At 41.5% G+C, this 23,407-nt stretch overlaps 1 protein-coding gene across 1 annotated transcript in view; it reads left to right on the top strand.

Moving 5' to 3' along the window:
* Positions 1–23,407, top strand: part of LOC129861849 (forkhead box protein P2-like) — a 55,954-nt gene that overhangs the window by 30,326 nt on the left and 2,221 nt on the right. The window contains exons 7-17 of the mRNA XM_055932988.1: positions 4,727–4,820; positions 6,412–6,622; positions 7,633–7,737; positions 7,828–7,915; positions 8,229–8,312; positions 10,764–10,962; positions 11,207–11,283; positions 11,405–11,506; positions 11,715–11,836; positions 12,212–12,281; positions 13,341–13,495. Of these exons, the coding sequence (XP_055788963.1) occupies positions 4,727–4,820; positions 6,412–6,622; positions 7,633–7,737; positions 7,828–7,915; positions 8,229–8,312; positions 10,764–10,962; positions 11,207–11,283; positions 11,405–11,506; positions 11,715–11,836; positions 12,212–12,281; positions 13,341–13,495 (1,307 nt within the window). The remainder of the gene's footprint in view (positions 1–4,726; positions 4,821–6,411; positions 6,623–7,632; positions 7,738–7,827; positions 7,916–8,228; positions 8,313–10,763; positions 10,963–11,206; positions 11,284–11,404; positions 11,507–11,714; positions 11,837–12,211; positions 12,282–13,340; positions 13,496–23,407) is intronic.

Genomic DNA, 23,407 nt, shown 5'->3' with positions numbered 1-23,407 from the left:
AACGCTGCTGGGTTTTTCCACACTCAACAGTTTCCCTGTGTCGTGTCTTTGCTATCGTTAAATTGAAGACTTATAGTTTTTATCATATATTCCTGTAATTAGGGCTTACGCTATCACTTGAGTAATAACGTAACCAATTAACTATGAATTCGAGGGCACCAGGGAAAGTTATTAGATTACAAAGTTATAATTTCCCAATATAACCTTTCAAATATTTTCATATCTGATCAATAGTCTTCTAATTAATGATTTATTTACTCTACCTCGTCAGTCTCATTCCAAACGTCGTAAATCATTGATTATCTGCACGAACCCAGTCTTCACTATGAGTCATCCATACATCAATTGTCTTAAATCATTTATTTATTACTAACTAATTAATTGACAGAAATGCATAAACAAACAAACAAACTTAAAATAGTTACATGAAATGATGGGAGCAATATACCCTAGTGGGCTGAACCGGCATGGCGGCTGTTAGACAAAGGGAAAGTTGCGTTCGACTAATAATTCACTACAGAGTCCATAACTATAACAATTGACATGCTAATCCTTACACATGAACGCTCACTCATTCGGGAACAATTGCAATCAATATATATATAGTTACGTTCAGTGTGTGTGTCGTCTTGATCGTTGGAGAGAAGTTCGTTTTTGTTGGAGTTAATGTGGAGAGTTCAGAGTGACATTCGTTATAGAATGGATGTTTCGGCGGTTGTCTTTCTTCGCGTTCAATGATACCGAATTCCTAGCTGCAGACTAGAAGTCAATATCAAAGACTTGTTATGATTCGTATAAGAGTTTTAACCACGTGGGATGGTTAAAAGATTCAGCAGTCTGGTCGCAAACCTTGGCCCTCTCGTTATCGAGGTAAGCTGGTCTGCAACCTTTGTCCTCTCGTGATTGAGAGAAACATGGTCTGGGGTAATTTCTTAAGAGTTGGCTTTTATTCAGATAGCAGAGAGGGGTGGTCCCATGGTCTCTGACCCATACTGGGCTCAGGGCGGTCCTTGGATTTAGTTCAAATCAAAAAGGTATTTGTATTTTTCTTAATTAAACAGTCCAAAATCATATTACACAATTATACAAACAGTAGCATACTCACTCATTCATTTTATACAACACACAGATGTAAACCTCATATCTGAGGTTATTATATAAACAGCGGTATGGTAATGTGGTCCCACAGTCTCACGTGAGTTTCCCACGTGGTGACCAATGGACATGTTAATAGCTGGACTCCCCACCGACCTTTAATACTTTTTCCGGAACATGAAATCTGTTCGTACCTCAAGTTCTGTGAGGTGGAAGAGAATTCCTTTGTCCTGAAAGTTTACCCTCTCTCTTAATACTGTTTAGCCATGAGGAGATCCTCAAGAATTTACAACGTCTCTCTGTGATCACAGCATGGGTTGAAGGAGGAAAGGGGGAGGCAGGGAGAGGGGGATGGGGTTTGCTATACCCACGCAGGCAACGTCATGACACCTGTGTCTATCAAGAATGGTCCACCACCCAAGGGATATCCAGCCAACTTGACACAACAGTGGGAAGCATTGGGGTCAACATAGGCCAGCATCCCAGTGGAACACTTTTGGCACCTTGTAGAATCCATGCCCCGATGAATGGAGGCTATTCTGAGGGCAAAAGGGGGTGCAACTCAATATTAGGAAGGTGTTCCTAATGTTTTGTACACTCAGTGTATATCATATTTTCGGAAATGTTGGTAAATGAGCTTTTATTTTTTAAAGAACTTATACGTGTGTTTTTTAAGTATCAAATCCCGGCATGGGGTTGTTCAATGGAAGATACATTTGTTTGAAATCTATCACTTGATGGCTACATTTCAGAGAGACAAATGTTTTTTTGCAAAACACTATATATCTGCCTCACATAGTACTGCTAGGTTTTACACAGTCAAATGTAACAAATAACTACATTTGTATATCTAGTTGGGTTCCCGAGTGGCGCAGCGGTCTAAGGCACTGCATCTCTGCGTCATTACCGACACTCTGGTTTGAATCCAGGCCGGCCGTGATTGGGAGTCCGGTAGGGCAGCGCACAATTTGCCGGTGTAGGTCGTCAGTGTAAATAAGAATTTGTTCTTAACTGACTTGCCTGGTTAAATAAAATACATAAATAAAGAACTGTACAAATAATACATTTGTGATGGCAACATATTTTTTGGGTCAATCAATACAGCAATGAGATATGTACATAAAACATGTACATTTGACATTTTTGTAATTTAGCAGATGCTCTTATCCAGAGTGATTTACAGTTAGTGCATTCATCTTAAAATAGCTAGGTGGGACAACCACATATCACAGTCAAATATACAGTAAATGAAAATGCCATTGTAGCTAAAAAAATCAACAACATTTTATTACAAACCTAAAAGATATATATTTTTTCATCTGAGCACGGTAATATTTTACACACACGTGAAGGTACCCATAAGCAACGCCATTTCTTGTTAAAAGCTTGCCAGCAGCCATCATCACTTCGGGTGCTTTTTGAAAGCCTAATTCAGATACTCCAGTGAGTGCAATTAGCTCCAATGAGTGTAATTTGCTCAATATTCAGAGTTGAGATGTCATTAGAATATGATATTCCCCTCTTTTATACTGTAGGTATGTAATAAAAATATTTTGTATGTTGTTGCTAGTGATATTCATAAAAACATTGCATTAAAATAAATCCACGTTTTATATATATGTAACGGCTGTCCTCCTCCTCTTCATCCGAAGAGGAGGAGCAGGGATTGAACCAAGGTGCAGCGGGTTGTGAATCCATAATGAATTTATTGACAAGACGAAAAACGAACACGAACTACACTTGAAATGATACAAAATAACAAACGACGTAGACTGACCTAAACATGAGAACTTACATAGACACGAAGAACGCATGAACAGGAACAGACTACATACACACCGAAACAGTCCCGTGTGGTACGAAATAACATACAGACACGGAAGACAACCACCCACAAACAAACAGTGTGAAAACACCTACCGTAATATGGCTCTCAATCAGAGGAAATGAAAACCACCTGCCTCTAATTGAGAGCCATATCAGGTCACCCTTAAACCAACATAGAAACAGAAAACATAGACTGCCCACCCAAACTCACGTCCTGACCAGCTAACACATACACAAACTAACAGAAAACAGGTCAGGAACGTGACAATATATGTATATTTTTTTTTTCGTGGACCCCCTGCAGTACCTCCGCAGACCCCCAGTTGAGCACCCCTGCTATTCTATATGATACTATAATGTAATGTCCCTGTCCCAGGCTGTAGTCCCCACCTGCTTTAAGGAGACAACCATCATCCCAGTATCCAAGAAAAAAAAATGACATGCCCAAACGACTATCGCCCCACCTCGCTCACCTCACATCACGAAGTGCTTCGAGAGGCTGGTCATGGCCAACATCAAGGCCAGGATGCCAGGCACACTGGACCCACTCCAATTTTCCTACCGCTCCAACAGATCCATGGAAGATGCCATTTCCATCTCTATTAATTCGCTATTGACAAGAGGAACAACTACTGTATATGAGCATGCTGTTCGGCATTCAACACTATTGTTTCCTCAAAGCTCGGGGCGACAGGTAGCCCAGTGGTTAGAGCGTTGGACTAGTAACCGGAAGGTTGCAAGATCGAATCCCTGAGCTGACAAGGTAAAAAAGAAAAGAAGGTCGTTCTGCCACTGAACATGGCAGTTAACCCACTGTTCCTAGGCCGTCATTGAAAATAAGATTTTTTTCTTAACTGACTTGCCTAGTTAAATAAAGGTAAAATAAAAAATAAGCTTGTCAGCAAGCTTAGAGCCCTGGTTCTGGACATCACCCTCTGCAACTGGATCCTGGACCACAGGCTGTGAGGATTGGCACTTCCTCCACACTGACTCTTAACACAGTCCTCTGTCCCCTGTTCACCCACGACTGCGAGGCTTTGCACGACACCATGGTTGTAGGCCTGATAACCAACGACGACGAGTGAGTGAACGCAGCATCATCAAGGACCCCACACACCACCGCCACGAGCTGTTCTCTCCCTTACCGTGGGGCAGATGGTATCAAAGCATGAGGTCTGATAAGAGGCTATGAGAAAGTTTCGATATACAAACCATCAGACTGCTGAACACGCTCTGATGCTCCACACTTAGCACACATGCACTCATTCATGCACACACACATCACAACTGCTGCTAACAGACTCTTATTATAATGCTCAGTTTATGCACTGCTCACTATCCCCCCCCTTTCTCCAATACACATGTAAATATTGGACTATAAATGGTGCCTTCCTGTATTATACTTATGCTAAAATGTTCTATTCTATTCTAATATTCTATTCTACTAAGCCATTTACATTATGTTCGTATTCGTATCTTGTATTATTTCTTATTGTTGTGGCATTGTTGAGAAGTAACCTACAAGTAAGTAGGCGTTGCAGTACTTGGAACTTGTCTCGCATAATCTATCCAAGTAAAATGTTAGTTATTTTGTGTGTGTTTCTATGCTGATGGACAATGTAGCCAAGATACGGTGTCCATATTAGGACAGCCTCAGAGTAACAATGAGTTCAGAGTCGCTCGGACTACAGCACCTGCTCCAGACTCCAAGTGACACTGACACAACTTCTATGGAATTGTGAATATGAGCACTGTGAACATAGACACTGAACCCTTAGCATGTCTTACTCACTCTCTCACTCAGCTCTCTAGGCAGCAGCTAGTGTTCCAGCAGCTCCTCCAGCAGGAGCTGTTCAAAGTGCAGAGACCAGGCCTGGCCTCCCACACCTTGTTTCCAGGTAAATCCTCTCTACTGTAGCTAACTCCTTGGTTTTCTTAGTGCAGGGGTTCCCCAAACTTTTTTTGGACCAGGACCATATCTTGATATTTAAGAAAAAATTGAGACCACACCAAAATATGTTGATGAAATCAACAGCCAATGTTTACTTTTTTATTTGGGGCTATGACAGTCTATAACAAATCAGTCTGACAGTACTGTCAGTCTGAAGAAAGTATGGTTTGAAGGGTAACGTTTCATTTTGACCTTATAGCAATAACGCATTCAATACACATCCATAAGCATTTCATTAACGTGTTATAACAGATCCCAACCGCATTATTAAAGGTTCATGAAATATCTCCATAGAATATTCATGTCATGCAAGAGCTCATATGTAGGTATCTTGATACATGTAGTGTCATCATTATGGCTGTTCTCAAAAGTGTATTTTTATATTGATATATAGCCTGTACCAGCACCATTTCCCCTCACCGGCCAGTTTTCGTTTCCTTCTTCTTCTGTAAGGAAAAGTTCATATTTGATTAACATTCTGTGTTGTGTCCATATTCTTTTTGAGAAGTGAGTAATGTTTATAAATGCTTTATGAAGGGGAAAATAAATTTGACTTTAGACTAGTATGACCAACTAATTTGTGATGTGGAGGAGGGCTGGTAATGACTTACGAAAGAGTTTCGATCTACTACTACTACTAGTACTACTACTACTAGTACTAGTAGTACTACGAAGAAACTCTTTCGTAAGTCATAAAATATGAACTTTTCCTTACAATTTTCCCAGATGTAACATAGGTAGTGCTGAGGACTTCGCCGAAGACTCCTAACTACTATTGACATGTTTTGGGGTTTTGTTTTCTTTACAGCTAGCTAGCTAAGCCCCTGGCACAATGTCAGCACGTGTTCTAACTCTGTCAATAAACATTACAAAATGTAAAAAAAAATCATGAGGCATTTAGTTAGTAATGTTATTTCACCATCTCCATTGTGCATTTGCACATTGTGGACATTTTGAAAACAGGACAAATTAAGGGAGTGGTATGGTAGAAACACTTTTGAGAACAGCAATTATGATGACACTACACTGTCATTGAAGTAATGCAGCTATTAAGATACCTAAATATGAGGTCTTTCATAGCATGACATGAATGCACTATGCTATGGATATATTTCATTGACCTATAATAATGCGTTCCGGACCTGTTATTAGACGTTCATGAAATTCATGAAAACAGCACATATTCCCGAGAGTCTTAGCTTTCAGGAAATGGGTCATAATAGTGTATAACTCCAACCGTTCAAAAGTTAGAGACACATTTGTCATTTAGCGGATGTCGGAGGTTACTCACGTTACCCGAGTTCTATGAACAAAGCAGCCCGTTTACATTTTTCCAGAGTTTCTTTTGTGGCCCCATTTTCAAATCAGGCGACCCAACATATTCTCATCAAGCATACTCTTATATCTGCCCTTACTTTCATGGCTCAGAAAGACAAGTAAAACTATACCCCTACCTACACATACTCTCTCCCTGAAGCTATAACCTTTAACCCCAGTGTTGCAAGGTAATATTGTACATGTATGTTTATGTGTTTCAGCTGGCTTGAGTACTATTGAGCTCCAGCAGATATGGAAGGAGCTAACAAACAGCACAATGGAAGAGAAAAGCACAAAGGATAGCTGTCCAGACCGTGTCATCACCACCACCAGCACTCCGTCCCCTACTGAACCCGTAACCACAGCCAAAGCATCAAACACCCACAACTTCCCTACCAACGGCCAATCTCTTAGTTCCAGCCCAAGAGAAGGGTAAAGGCTTCTCCATAACACTTTACAATAAAGGTATATGGATTAGAATCCTTAGGGCACATGTGTCAAGCACACGGCCAGCTGGCCGAATCCGGCCCATAACACATTTCTCTCCGGCCTGCGCAATTACATGGGTTGTCAATTAATTTTGGCTATTTTCCATACAGCCCGCAATACTCTCAACTATAAATCACAGCAAGCACTGCCAATGTGCTGCACGCCAAATTGCCTGAACATTATATACAAACACGCACACAAACATGGGGGAAACAGAGGGTTAAATAATGAACATGTAATTGGGGAATAGAAACCAGGTGTGTAGAAAACAAAGACAAAACAAATGGAAAATTAAAAGTGGATCAGAGATGCCTAAAAAGCCGGTGACGTTGACCGCCGCCCGAACAAGGAGAGGGACCGACTTTGGCAGAAGTCGTGACACCTATATACATAAGTGGACATTATAAAGGGACATATTTTTTAAATAAAACAATGGCCAGTTTGGGTAGGAGTTGTATGCAATAATAAAAAAAAAATACATGTCTGGCACACACATTCGTTGTATTTTTTCAATATGGCCCTTGCGCTGATTGATTTTGACACCCCTGCCTTAGGGTAAAGTGGTACCACTTTCTCTGTGCAGCCTACTGAACATTTTTTATTTAAAACGGTCTGCTTGTAAACATCAATTAAGCTGTTTGCCACAGACAGCTTCACTTCCCCAAGTCGTTTGTTCTCAATTTTAGTAAGAGTCCCACTGGGACAACTTATTTTGTTTGTTTGTTGTTTTGATTTAGTTTTTTTTTTACCAGCAACATCTGTAGTAAAGTTTATAGTAAAGCACTGTAGCAGCTTGTTCAAAATCAAGGTGCTTTTCATTTTTATTTTAACCCCTCTCTCTTTGTTCCTCAGACTGTAAAATATTATTTATTTATTTATTTCATGTATTTTTTTTTATGACGCTGATGCTTTTTTGTATGTGTAACCCTTAAACCTTCCTCCTCTACCTACAGCTTGCTGAATGTGGATCAAACAATCACACACTCACTCTATGGATATGGTGTGTGTATTTGGCCGGGCTGTGAGACTGTTTGTGAAAACGCCAGCCAGTTTATCAAGTAAGTTTTCCTATGGAGAGTGTATGTATAGTGTATAAAGCAGTTTCTGCATGCGTGTATCACCCCAGTAACTCATGTGAGCATTCTCAGGCACCTAAGTATTGAGCACATGCTGGATGAAAGGAGCACAGACCAGTGCAGAGTCCAGATGCAGGTGGTGCAGCAGTTAGACCTCCAGGTAGGTGTGTGTGTGTGTGTGTGTGTGTGTGTGTGTGTGTGTGTGTGTGTGTGTGTGTGTGTGTGTGTGTGTGTGTGTGTGTGTGTGTGTGTGTGTGTGTGTGTGTGTGTGTGTGTGTGTGTGTGTGTGTGTGTGTGTGTGTGTGTGTGTGTGTGTGAGACTGTTGTGACGGCGTACCTCAGCTCAAACTAATTTGGGGTTTCTTCACCTCTTCTTGCTTCCTCCATCCCTTGGTACCTCTCTCTTTTTCCTCCCCCTCTCTCTCCTCTTCTTGCTCTCTCTCCTCCTCCTCGCTCCGCCTCTCCTCTATCAGCTCTCTAAAGAACGGGAGCGTCTCCAAGCTATGATGGCCCACTTACACCTGCCACCTTTGGAACCACAGTCCTCTTCCAAACCTGTAAGTATACAGAGAGACCACACCTATAGTGTCTCACAGAAAATGACCTATTCAGTCAACATGTATGACGCGCTTTGAAGAATGAGTTGTGAACAACATATTTTAAAATTGTATGGTTCTTCAGAGATAATGCCATACCATAAAAATTCCATTCAGAAATCCAAGTGTAGGTGTAGGTGACACTACACATGAGCATGAGCAGGCAAATTATATTTCTGGAGTCCTTTGGTATATTGCTCTAGCTATTGTATGCGTCCCAAATAAAATACAATACATTTGGTCACACACACATGGTTAGCAGATGTTAATGCGAGTGTAGCGAAATGCTTGTGCTTCTAGTTCCGACCATGCAGTAATATCTAACAAGTGATCTAACAATTTCACAACAACTACCTTATACACAGTGTAAAGGAATGAATAAGAATATGTACATAAAAATATATATGGATGAGCGATGGCCGAACAGCATAGGCAAGATGCAGCAGATGGTATAGAGTACAGTATATCCACATGAGTTGAGTAATGTAGGGAATGTAAACATTATATAAAGTGGCAATGTTTAAAGTGACTAGTGATACATTTATTACATCCAATTTTTTTTATTATTAAAATGGCTAGAGATTAAAGTCAGTATGTTGGCAGCAGCCACTCAATATTAGTGATGGCTGTTTAACAGTCTGATGGCCTTGAGATAGAAGCTGTTTTTCAGTCTCTCGGTCCCAGCTTTGATGCACCTGTACTGACCTTGCCTTCTGGATCATAGTGGGGTGAACAGGCAGTGGCTCGGGTGGTTGCTGTCCTTGATGATCTTTTTGGCCTTCCTGTGACATCGGGTGGTGTAGGTGTCCTGGAGGGCAGGTAGTTTGCCCCCGGTGATGCGTTGTGCAGACCTCACTACCCTCTGGAGAGCCTTGCAGTTGTGGGAGGAGCAGTTGCGGTACCAGGCGGGAATACAGCCCGACAGGATGCTCTCGATTGTGCATCTGTAATAGTTTGTGAGTGTTTTTGGTGACAAGCCAAATTTCTTCAGCCTCCTGAGGGTGAAGAGACACTGTTGCGCCTTCTTCACCACGCTGTCTGTGTGTGTTGACCATTTTAGTTTGTCCGTGATGTGTACGCCGAGGAACTTAAAACTTTCCACCTTCTCCACTACTGTCCCGTCAATGTGGATAGGGGGGTGCTCCCTCTGCTGTTTCCTGAAGTCCACGATCATCTCCTTTGTTTTGTTGACATTGAGTGTGAGGTTATTTTCCTGACACTCAATGTCAACAAAAGTGAAATACTTACTTTTCAAGCCCTTAACCAACAACGCAGTAAAGAAAATAAGTGTTAAGAAAGTATTTACTAAAATAAACTGAAGGAAAAAAGAAAGAAAAATAACAAATAATTAAGGAGCAACAATAAAATAACAGTAGTGAGGCTATATACAGGGGTACCGGTATAGGAAGGAGGTTACATATTGTTGCCCCATTGTGTGGTCTGAACCTAGTGAAAGTCGATATTTTATTCGGGAAAATTTGAAACCGGCAGTCCTGCCACTTCAACAGTCAGTGTGTTATATATGTATACGCTAATGTAGAGTGTACAAACTGAGATATAAATCCTTTACAAACAGATTGACCCAGAAGTCCCAGAATTCAAAGATGACCACAATATACCAATACACTAATGCTGAAAATATTTCACTAATCTTAACATAAACCACTAGTCAAATTGACCCCAGAATTGGTATATAAACTCAATAATGAACTACTTTAACAATCGTTACCTGCTGCATTCAAAGAATCAACCTGCAGCACTATACTACACTTCCCTTGCATCCTCCGTGTGGTATTCAGAGATAAACATGGTAATCATTTCACTGATTGCGCCTTAAGGAAGATAGTTCCTACATGATAGAGTGGTTGCTTTGTTATCCAACTGATCTTGTGTCCTTTTAGTCATCCTGTGAACCCCATTCATTGCTGCTGCTCACAGCTATATTTTATCTTTATTGTCTAAATGATATCTAGAGGCCTGATATTTTCAACCTGAACATGACATACAGTGCTTAAAATAGCAGCAATGCAAAAATAAAGCTGAAATTAAGCTGACATTAAATGAACGTGATCACAATAACATTTTGTTTTTGCGAATTCTGTTTACATCAGACATTGATCAGACATTTTGAAGACAGCAGGCTAAGACACAAGCTTGGATAATAGAGAAGCTAATCATTAACTAATCTAGCTAACATGACGCTGTAATGACAATACTTATGATACAATTTCACCCTTTAATTACTGACGATTGACTTCCTTCTCCAAAGGATATTAGTGGAAGCGCCAATGTAGAAGCAAATTTAATGGCATCGGTCACACCCATTTAAAAAGCTCCCTCTCCCTCTGGTCTTTTTCTTTCCTCTCCTTTCTCCTTTTTGGTCTGTGTTTCTACTTCTTCTTCTGTGTGCAGCTGAGTTCTGGGTCCGGTGTCACCATGTCCAAGAGCCTGCCACCACTGTCCCCTCAAGATGACCCTCAGATGTCTCCAACGGCCCCTGTCACCTCCCCATCCTCACCCCGGGGGCCTGCAGGACTCTGCCCCACAAGTGTGGGGGCAATGCGAAGACACCACTCAGACAAGCACCCCTCTCTCTGCTCTCTGTCTTCAGGTAACAACCCGCACAGATGTCAACACAGTCCATACTGAATAGATGTACATAGCTTTGTCCCTGCTTTACTGTTGCTCCAGTCGTGTGCTATGAAAAAGTCAATTTTGGCCTTTATATGTCCTTTTCAAAATCATCTGTGACACGTATTTAATACTCAGGATTTTTGCTGAATATTAACCAACCTGGTTGAAATATCTGTGTGAATGAAAGTAACCAATTGTACAATGTTAATTTTATTTTATAGAATTTAGCCCAAATCATGAGATGTACAGAAATGCAGATATCAGGCCACCTTTTACCTACGCTACTCTGATAAGACAGGTAAGAAGACATGAATTTAACTTGTAGTTTCCCCTGTAATCCCTGCGTAAAAAGGGGCATATCAGCATTCGCCCCATTTGATGGGTTACAACCTACATGTTTTTTGTTGTCATCGTTTTAGGCTATAATGGATGCATCGGACATGCAGTTAACACTAAATGAGATATACAGATGGTTTACACGGACCTTTGCCTACTTCAGACGCAATGCTGCAACGTGGAAGGTACTGTATTGACTTAATCTTTGTTATAATGTTGATTGTGACTTACAAGTTGAAAATAATAAAGTGTACAGCATCCATATTAGGAAGTCGTCCGTTTTCAGTTTTGTCTGACGTGACGACTTCCTAATAGGGATGCCATAACTGTGATACTCCCTTGAGTTCTGTACGTGAAGCCTTTCTGACCCTATTGCCTGTCAACCACACACAGAATGCAGTCCGCCACAACCTGAGCCTGCACAAGTGTTTTGTGCGTGTGGAAAACGTGAAGGGGGCCGTGTGGACAGTGGACGAGGTGGAGTACCAGAGAAGGAGGTCTCAGAAGATCACAAGGTATTGTATATTGGGTCGATACCTTTTAAAAAAATGATATAAAGCATACAGTTTATTTATTTCACCTTTTTTCCCCCCAAGCAAGTCAGTTAAGAACACATTCTTATTTACAATGAAGAGTGTTATATCTCCAAATAGGCCTTTTATACAGTATTTTGTACACATACTGTATGTATTTCTTTTAAGGATGTCTATGAAATCTGGCTTTTCAGATTTTTTTTGTTTTTGTTTTGAAAACAAAAGAGATCGAACCAGTCAGATTTAATTCGTGTTGGCTCTAACTATATCAGTTGCCTTGGAGTTGTATTGATTTATGAGAATACTATATATAGTATACTATATATAATACTATAAGACCTTGTTGTCATTTTGTAGAAGCCCAACGCTAGGGAAGAACCTTCTCTCCAGCCTTGCTTATTGGACTGCTCTAAATACCAGTTTACAAGTGAGTGTACCTTTATTACTAATCTTCAGAACTGTTACAAAAGGCATTTCACTGTACTTGTGCATGTGACATTAAAACGTGAAACTTTATAAAGCAAAACTATACGAACTCCTACTCTGGCAAAAACAAATAACAGGGAGACAAGGAGTCAAAGCTGAGACCAAGGTCTCGTTTTCAGATGGTTTTTCGTTTTCACAACAACACAGATCAAGATCCAATATACACCTCAAACTACACATCCATATACACATTCATTTAAACAATACACAAAAAGCTAAATAAAATCAATCATAAAAAAACACATTCTTCTTCCGTAAAAAGGTATCCTACCCCCTAAAAAAAGTACCAAACTCAAACTCAACTCCAGCCCATCCATCATCTCAGCCAATCATGGCTAGAGTTGGGATTCCGTATTTTTCCGTGGCTAAACGAACTAGGATTGTAATTTAACAATTGTATTCTTATTTACGGATGGAATACAAGTTTGTTGTTAATGCACATGAAAGTTAACATGGTCCAGAAGGCATTTCTGCCCCAAAACATATTTTGATAAAAATGAAAATTCCTCTCATGTGTGATGTGTGACATACGCCTAAGCTACCTGAAAAAGGGTCACATTTGACCGTTTTCCAGAATTTTGCTGGATTCGCCTTACAATCAGAATGGGTAGTTACATAATAATTAGATTTAGCCTTTCTGATCAGTTTTACAGTTTAATCCTCAATTACCTAATAGATTGCCAATCTGGGTCCAAGCCTTTGTTCCTGGCCTTGATTTATGAATGATTTCAAATAATTCAGGAATTAACCAGGCATGCAATCTATTTAACTCTGAGTTTTGAAGGGGGAACGATTATCTACAATTGTTTTGAATACATTTGCAAGAAGATTAAATCAGGTTCAGGGATAGATGAGATACAATCCAAGGTCACTAAAATCAAGATAATGTAAAAAAAAAAAGATTGTTCACTAAAGTTTTTAAAGTTCCTCTTAGTGTTGACATGAGGTTTATGAGTGACACATTGTGTCATCCATTCCCTCCCCAATCACATCTACTCAGGCTCCACTGACTGAGAATGCTCTGACTGTATTAAAGAACAAGAGCCCCGCAGGCCTGACAGGCAGCAGTCATTTGGGTCTGGTACACCTAAAACATCCTGACCTCCAGGACACCATTGGACAACGCAGCCCACACTCCACTTCACTGGCCCAGCTGTGAGTATGTCACAGTATATCACTGTTATGGTAAAGACAAGACAGGTGTCATGTTGTCCCGGAAATCCCAGACCTGGGAAGTTTTATTGGCTACTTGGACAGACAACTCCCCCCCCCAAAATCATGATTTTTGGGTAGACGGGGCTTAATAAAATGTGGGCAGGAATTGGGCTCTTGAAAAATGATCCCACCAGAAACATGACAGAGTCGGACACAATACGGACGCAGAAAGCGAGGCTAATTATAGCCACAGCCAGTCAGTGGTGATAAACTTGTAACACTAACGTTGGCTGTCCATAGCGCATGCATCCTACTCACGTGTGAAATACACTCATTGAAAAAATCCTCCATGATTTCCATTTAGCTAGCTATCAACTTTGTATCCGGTGGGAATGTTTATGCCAGAGCATAAAGCTGTGGACAGATTTCTTGCACGTCTATTTAGGACTATAATAACCCCGGACTTTAGTATCTGATCTCGTATTTGTTTTTAAACAGTTTAGGTGGCATCTATATGAGCCAGAAACATTAATTACAGTGTCAAAATGAACTACAAAGTGTTAATAGGATAACTTTGGTCATAAAGTCAGTCTCGTCCAAATTTTGTTTTGTGAGTTCGTCACAATTTACTGGAGGGTTGGGTAAGGATTACTTACTTCCCCACTTTTGCCAATGATGCCCCAATTGCCCAGAGACAACATGTTGTGGTCTGCCCCCAGCTGCCATGTGGACATTTCTTGTAAAGTGTGCATATGGGTGTAATGCAAGTACATTTCGTTCGGCAAATAGGAGTGAAAATGGGCTTCCGTAAAGTTGGTGCAAACTTCCAATGCATTCCGACACAGTCAATTCTGCTGCCTGTCAACTGTCAAACCACTGGTGTTGGTGAGTATGTTAGCTAAGTAGATAACTGGTTCAAGCTAGCTAGTACCTACTGTTTGGTTGAACAATATTATTTGAGCCAGGCTAGCTATGATATAGACCTCTGCTACCCGACCAGGGCCCGACATTATACAATGGATTAGGGCCTCTTTTTCATAAATTACTAGAGTACATGCAGGGCTCTGGTATCACCGAATTGATCACTAACATTTTGAAGCTGAGACATTTGCACATGTTCTGCTGCGCAGTATAGTCATATCTGACTAAGAGCATAACATGGTGTCAGAAGTGCTTCAACCTCAAATATAAAACAGGGGAGATTATTTCACAGAAAATAAAAATGTTCCTTTACTTTTGTCGGAGTTGAAAGTGACGACAAGTAGCTAACTGCTCTCTCTTCACAAAGTCAGTGCACCATGAGCAGAGTGAGCTGCATGCAGGGAACAAGTCACAGACCGAGAGGAACAGCTAATGGATTTACTAACAGGGAAGTTATTTCTGATTTTGTGTTTCAGGCAGGGCCTTAAATTTAGTAGAAGCAATTGGGCCTGCGGAGGGTAGGGCCTGAATATTGCGGGCCCGTGCAGGGTTCTACTATGATACCACAGATGACAGGGGAATGATACTGTAGATAGATAAATACATCAAGCTAACGTGTAATGTGCCATGTCAAAGGAGATGCATAGCTCACGTTAGCCAGCTACCTTGCTAAAATCAGCAAACTGTAGCCCATTGGCATGTAGGGTCAATAAACTTACACTTAGATGCTAGCTAACAATAGGATGTAACGTAAACTCACTCACTTTTGTACATCGCCTTGGTCCATACAATTGAGCTTATTTTTGCGCCCCCAAAAAACGTAATACTACCACATCAACTGTAATATCAATAACAATGTAAAGCACAATTTCTCCCCGTTCCAACTAAATTAATGACGAGACCTTCATGATGCCCATCTCTCAATTATTCAACAAGGCAATGAGCTCCGTCGGGTCTTTTTAAAAATGGCAAGTGGGGAGTGAAAGCTACGAAGTGATCTTGAAAGGGGGAAGTATGTTGTGTGAAGAAAACAGTTTTTTTTTCACCCGATTTGTCCAAGTAACCAACTTTAAAATGTAAATAAAACGTAAAGAGTTTATGTAATGTCTCATCACATACCTGTTTGAAGGTTTGTGTCGAATTTGAAGAGGGGTTTAGGGCTGCGCTAACGTTAGATTCACAAGTGAACTGCAGCTGTTCCGGCTTTTGAGTGTCATGATGGCTCGCAAAAAGATGCAATTGGCACCCTAGTCATGAAATATTAGTTTAATATTAGCAATAATTATATTAATTTAGACAAAAATAATGAAGTGTATATGGTAAAGCATGATTTTAATCTGCGAGAGAAGGGCTACCCCTGGTGGAAAGAGGCTGTACGGCACAAAATGAGTTGCAAATACGCGCTGTACGTTACGTAGTGACACGTCACAATGTAACGTACAGCATGAGAGGGGCTAGTTTTTTTCATCTTTTCACCAATACTGTTAGCCCATTACCATGTCAATCAACGCTGAATCGAGACGTAGTTTCACACCCCGGATTTTGATGCCAACACAGTCACTACAGTCCCATTCGCTTTCATTGCAGCCTCGTTTGAATGCCGCGGTTACGCACATTTGTACGGAATGGGGTGAGTTTACGTTAGTCAGCTTGATTTCAATAATGTTTCAACTCAAACTGGCTAGCTAACGTTAGCTAGCTAGCCAACTCATTTCAACTCAGACAAAGATATGATAACTATCCCGGCTTTGCAAGTTAGGTAGCTAGCTAGCTAGATAGATAGCATTTGGGGGCTAACCCAAGAGAACATCTCTGTTCTCATGAAAGTTTGTGTATTTTCTAGAGCAAAGATACATGAAGGATGGTACTTGTCTACTACAAATATAGCTCTGGGAGGAAATAGCAAAACGTATCAGCAAGCATTCGGCAACGTACACAGCTGGTTGCATAGTAATGGCATCAGTGTCACCAGCCTGAATTTATTCTGAATCGACAACAGTCCCTCTTATTAGCATATACACCATTTGTGTGATGATATTTTGGTTACATTCACAACCTACATACAAAACCTGGTGTATTTGTTGTTCAGCGGCATCATGGGAACCCTCCTACCATATCAGGAGTTGTTATAGAAGGCTCAGGCAGTGGCCAGACACCAGTCCCACTGCAGAGTAATGGAGGACACTTGATCTGGTCAAAATTCCATCTTTCCTGGAATTCACCTAACCACCATTGATAATGTAATCAGTGCTGTGTGAATATGTTTGTCTTGTACTTTGTACGGAGGTCACCTTCCACTGTGCCATTGGCCTGAGTGAGTAATGCCAACCAGGCACATGTCCATTGTGAATTAGCTGTGAATCAGAATCTCTGATTTGCTATGTTCAGCTGTGTATTTACTGTTGGCTTTCATGACTGTATGGTGACTGTCTTTCTCCCTCACGCACTCTGTGATATACTGTAGGAGCTGTGTCAGATATAGGAGCAGAAGTCAGTCTCCTTCATGACCAGTCTCTGTGATGAGAGGGGCCTGGAGCTGATCTATGCTGCCATGAAAGCAGGTGTTGACAAACACCTCAGAAGGGACAAAATGTGATTACTACACTGAACATAAATGCAACAAGTAAAGTGTTGGTCCTATGTTTCATGAGCTGAAATAAAAGATCCCAGAAATGTGCCATAACATTGTTCCATGTTTAAACAGCATGATCATTACACATGTGGACCGTGTGATGGCGACAATAAAAGGCCACTCTAAAATGTGCATTTTTGCAACACAATGCCACAGATGTCTTAAGTTTTGAGTGGCGGTGCAATTGGCATGCCGACTGCTCGAATGTCCACCAGAGCATCGAATGTTAATTTCTCTACCAGAAGCTGCCTCCAATATCATTTTAGAGAATTTGGCAGTACCTCCAACCGGCCTCACAACCACAGACCAAGTGTATAGCGTCATGTGGGCGAGCGTTTTTCTGATGTCAATGTTGTGAACAGAGTCCCCCATGGTGGCTGTGGGGTTATGGTTTGGGCAGGCATAAGCTACGGACAACGAACACAATTGCATTCTATCGATGGCAATTTGAATGCATTGTGACGAGATCCTGAGGCCCATTGTCGTGCCATTCATCTGCCACCATCACCTTACGTTTCAGCATGATAATGCACAGCCCCGTGTCACAAGGATCTGTACACAATTCCTGGAATCTGAAAATGTCCCAGTTCTTCCAAGGCCTGCATACTCACCAGAAATAACACCCATTGAGAATGTTTGGGATGGTCTGGATCGACGTGTACAACAGCGTGTTCTAGTTCCCGCCAATATTCAGCAACTTCGGTCATTGAAGAGCAACTTCGGTCATTGAAGAGGAGTGGGACAACATTCCACACGATCAACAGCCTGATCAACTGTATGTGAAGGAGATGTTGCACTGCATGAGGCAAATGACAGTCACACTGACTGGTTTTCTGATCCAAGCCCCTACTTTTTTTGTTATTGGTATCTGTGACCAACAGATGCATATCTGCTTAAGGCCTTGTAAGTAAGCATTTCACGGTAAGGTCTACACCTGTTGTGTTAGGCACATGTGACGAATAAAATTTGATATGTAATCCCAGTCATGTGAAATCCATTGATTAGGGCCTATTGAATTTATTTCACTAACTCAGTGAAATGTTTGAAATTGATGCATGTTGCATTTATGCTTCTGTTCAGAATATTAAGACAGTACATCACAAGTGTTTAGTAATATCACCCTTTCAATGCGTGTCACTCATCAACTCTTCCTCGTTTTTCTACAGATTGGCAGAAGAGATGCTTTTGAAATTTATTTATTTATTTTATTTCACCTTTATTTAACCAGGTAGGCAAATTGAGAACATGTTCTCATTTACAATTGCGACCTGGCCAAGATAAAGCAAAGCAGTTCGACACATACAACAACACATAGTTACACATGGAGTAAAACAAACATACAGTCAATAATACAGTGAAAATAAGTCTATATACAATATGAGCAAGTGAGGTGAGATAAGGGAGGTGAAGGCAAACAAAATATATATATAAATAAATAAAAATATATATAAAAAGGCCATGGTGGCGAAGTAAATACAATATAGCAAGTAAAAAAAATAACACTGGAATGGTTGGTTTGCAGTGGAAGAAGGTGCAAAGTAGAGATAGAAATAATGGGGTGCAAAGGAGCAAAATAAATAAATACAGTAGGTAAAGAGGTAGTTGTTTGGGCTAAATTATAGATGGGCTATGTACAGGTGCAGTAATCTATGAGCTGCTCTGACAGCTGGTGCTTAAAGCTAGTGAGGGAGATAAGTGTTTCCAGTTTCAGAGATTTTTGTAGTTCGTTCCAGTCATTGGCAGCAGAGAACTGGAAGGAGAGGCGGCCAAAGGAAGAATTGGTTTTGGGGGTGACCAGAGAGATATACCTGCTGGAGCGCGTGCTACGGGTGGGCGTTGCTATGGTGACCAGCGAGCTGAGATAAGGGGGGACTTTACCTAGCAGGGTCTTGTAGATGACCTGGAGCCAGTGGGTTTGGCGACGAGTGTGAAGCGAGGGCCAGCCAACGAGAGCGTACAGGTCGCAGTGGTGGGTAGTATATGGGGCTTTGGTGACAAAACGGATGGCACTGTGATAGACTGCATCCAATTTATTGAGTAGGGTTTTGGAGGCTATTTTGTAAATGACATCACCGAAGTCGAGGATTGGTAGGATGGTCAGTTTTACAAGGGTATGTTTGGCAGCATGAGTGAAGGATGCTTTGTTGCGGAATAGGAAGCCGATTCTAGATTTAACTTTGGATTGGAGATGCTTGATGTGAGTCTGGAAGGAGAGTTTACAGTCTAACCAGACACCTAGGTATTTGTAGTTGTCCACATATTCTAAGTCAGAGCCGTCCAGAGTAGTGATGCTGGACAGGCGGGCAGGTGCAGGCAGCGATCGGTTGAAGAGCATGCATTTAGTTTTACTTGTATTTAAGAGCAATTGGAGGCCACGGAAGGAGAGTTGTATGGCATTGAAGCTCGCCTGGAGGGTTGTTAACACAGTGTCAAGAGAAGGGCCAGAAGTATACAGAATAGTGTTGTCTGCGTAGAGGTGGATCAGAGAATCACCAGCAGCAAGAGCGACATCATTGATGTATACAGAGAAGAGAGTCGGTCCAAGAATTGAACCCTGTGGCACCCCCATAGAGACTGCCAGAGGTCCGGACAACAGACCCTCCGATTTGACACACTGAACTCGATCAGAGAAGTAGTTGGTGAACCAGGCGAGGCAATCATTAGAGAAACCAAGGCTGTCGAGTCTGCCGATGAGGATGTGGTGATTGACAGAGTCAAAAGCCTTGGCCAGGTCAATGAATATGGCTGCACAGTACTGTTTCCTATCGATAGCGGTTAAGATATCGTTTATGACCTTGAGGGTGGCTGAGGTGCACCCATGACCAGCTCTGAAACCAGATTGCATAGCGGAGAAGGTATGGTGGGATTCGAGATGGTCGGTAATCTGTTTGTTGACTTGGCTTTCGAAGACCTTAGAAAGGCAGGGTAGGATAGATATAGGTCTGTAGCAGTTTGGGTCTAGAGTGTCTCCCCCTTTGAAGAGGGGGATAACCGCAGCTGCTTTCCAATCTTTGGGAATCTCAGACGACACAAAAGAGAGGTTGAAAAGTCTGGTAATAGGGGTGGCAACAATTTCAGCAGATAGTTTTAGAAAGAAAGGGTCCAGATTATCTAGCCCGGCTGATTTGTAAGGGTCCAGATTTTGCAACTCTTTCAGAACATCAGCTGACTGTATTTGGGAGAAAGAGAAATGGGGAAGGCTTGGGCGAGTAGCAGAGGGGAGGGCAGTGCTGTTGACCGGGGTAGGGGTAGCCAGGTGGAAAGCATGGCCAGCCGTAGAAAAATGCTTATTGAAATTCTCAATTATAATGGATTTGTCGGTGGTGACAGTATTTCCTATCTTCAGTGCAGTTGGAAGCTGGGAGGAGGTGTTCTTATTCTCCATGGACTTTACAGTGTCCCAGAACTTTTTTGAGTTTGTGTTGCAGGAAGCAAATTTCTGCTTGAAAAAGCTAGCTTGGCTTTTCTAATTGCCTGTGTATACTGGTTTCTAGCTTCCCTGAAAAGTTGCATATCACAGGGGCTGTTCGATGCTAATGCAGAACGCCATAGGATGTTTTTCTGTTGGTTAAGGGCAGTCAGGTCAGGAGAGAACCAAGGGCTATATCTGTTTCTGGTTCTAAATTTCTTGAATGGGGCATGCTTATTCAAGATGGTGAGGAAGGCATTTAAAAAAAATATCCAGGCATCCTCTACTGACGGGATGAGATCAATATCCTTCCAGGATACCTCGGCCAGGTCGATTAGAAAGGCCTGCTTGCTGAAGTGTTTCAGGGAGCGTTTGACAGTGATGAGTGGAGGTCGTTTGATCGCTGACCCATTACGGATACAGGCAATGAGGCAGTGATCGCTGAGATCTTGGTTGAAAACAGCAGAGGTGTATTTGGAGGGCAAGTTGGTTAGGATGATGTCTATGAGGGTACCCGTGTTTACGGAATTGGGGTGATACCTGGTAGGTTCATTGATAATTTGTGTGAGATTGAGGGCATCAAGCTTAGATTGTAGGATGGCTGGGGTGTTAAGCATGTTCCAATTTAGGTCGCCTAGCAGCACAAGCTCTGAAGAGAGATGGGGGGCAATCAGTTCACATATGGTGTCCAGAGCACAGCTGGGGGCAGAGGGTGGTCTATAGCAGGCGGCAACAGTGAGAGACTTGTTTTTAGAGAGGTGGATTTTTAAAAGTAGGAGTTCAAATTGTTTCGGAACAGACCTGGATAGTAAAACAGAACTCTGCAGGCAATCCTTGCAGTAGATTGCAACACCGCCCCCTTTGGCCGTTCTATCTTGTCTGAAAATCTTGTAGTTAGGGATGAAAATGTCAGAATTTTTGGTGGTCTTCCTAAGCCAGGATTCAGACACGGCTAAAACATCTGGGTTGGCAGAGTGTGCTAAAGCAGTGAACAAAACAAACTTAGGGAGGAGGCTTCTAATGTTAACATGCATGAAACCAAGGCTATTACGGTTACAGAAGTCATCAGAAGAGAGCGCCTGGGGAATAGGAGTGGAGCTAGGTACTGCAGGGCCTGGATTCACCTCTACATCACCAGAGGAACAGAGGAGGAGTAGGATAAAGGTACGGCTAAAAGCTATGAGAATTGGTCGTTTGGAACGTCTAGAACAGAGAGTAAAAGGAAGTTTCTGGGGGCGATAAAATAGCTTCAAGGAATAATGTACAGACAAACGTATGGTAGGAAGTGAATACAGTGGAGGTAAACCTAGGTAATGGGTGATGATGAGAGAGACTGAAACAGGTTGATACTGATGTCTGAATTGGGGGAGACCTTGCACTCAGCATTAAAGACTTACTTTTGATCATCTTTTGTTATTATTTAATCATAGTACTATCAATGTGTGTGTGTGTTTGCGGGGGAGTGTATTCTTCAAACATGTCAGGGAACTCCTGTTTTAAATGGGACACCATACAGGAAGGTACAATATTTGCACAGTGTCACATATTAACAGAACACTGCTTCTACAATATTATGTGGCGTATGGTTTACATTGAACTGTTACACTTGAAAGTTATCAAAACACTTTTTAGAATATCTACATAACTTTAGCAATTGCACTCATATTACTAGGTAGGCTACTGAATGATGCAAAGTTTCCTCTTGCTATCTTGCCATAACTGATTTGACAGAGAAATATCAGTTAGATAAGATAGCCACCTGCAGCTATTTCCTAGCTATGCTTGCTAGCTGCTGCAAAACGCAAGGTCAGTCCAGGATTTAGCCTACACATAAAACTGAATTAGCTGACCATCTTGATATGGCGAGTCAGGAGGGTAGAAGTCCAACTTCAAAACTTTGTTCTCTCCATAGCAAAGCTATCTTTGCTTGCCTTGCTGTACTCACTACTGCCCTTGTTTGTTGTGATTGAAAGGCAAAGACACACCCAAGAAACACCCACTTGTGCTGCCAACTCTCCCAGTGTGCGTGAGACATGCATTTGACCCTCTTCACATACAAAAACAAATTTAAACGTGTTTGGTTTAGTAAGGGGATTGGATGCACGTTTGTAAAGAAATGCCCCTCAAGATTAGAGTGGAGCAGGCTGCCATGTTCATTTTCCGCTGAACGTCTATGAACTCAAAATGTTGTGTCAAAAGAGCAGCATGGCAACTTGTAGCGCTGTTTTGTACACATACTTGTCAACAAATTAACTTGCTGTCACTCCTGTTCCTGTCGCAGAATGCTTCCTTATGACAGCAGGTGATAATAGGCTATAGCCTAATACTAGTGATTTTAATCCACCACTTGCATGAGCCCAGATACATAGGCTACATTATTTACCTCGTTTGGTCAATGTAAATTTAACACTAGGTTCATTAGGCTGTAACATCGAAAAGGCAGCATTCAGCAGGAATTTTGGTAGGATGACCAGATTTGTCTAACTGTTATGAACATTATTTTGCGCAAACAGATTGTGAACCCAAATGTGTTACTGTTTCTAGTGGGACAACAATCCATTGATTTGCGTTGGGTTTAGGGGCAGATTTATTGCATCTTCAGGAGATTGTATTATGTATTATTATGTATTTATTTGTTCTTTTACAATAGCTTATGTAAGTCAGAACAATTCTCAACAATTCTCATCCCCTACTCCCCTACTATGGGCTAAAATAGACCATGCATTTTTCTAAGCATTTATGAACAGTGTTGAGTACAGGCTAAGTCGTAAAATGAGAATAGGTTATATTGAAATGCCCCTTGCTCAAATATACTGTTTTGTCATTTTAGTGTTGTGCACAAGCCTGCTAAACAAAAATGGGAGTCAGATATGCAAAAGATGTTGCCCATGTACATGTATGCAGTGTTTCCCAACTCCACCACTTGAGTACCCCCCAACAGCGCACATTT

The sequence above is a fragment of the Salvelinus fontinalis genome, chromosome 9, assembly GCF_029448725.1.
Source record: "Salvelinus fontinalis isolate EN_2023a chromosome 9, ASM2944872v1, whole genome shotgun sequence".
NCBI classification, from domain to species: domain Eukaryota; kingdom Metazoa; phylum Chordata; class Actinopteri; order Salmoniformes; family Salmonidae; genus Salvelinus; species Salvelinus fontinalis.
The sequence above is the reverse complement of the archived record's forward strand: the minus strand, read 5'-3'. Positions and strand labels throughout refer to the sequence as shown.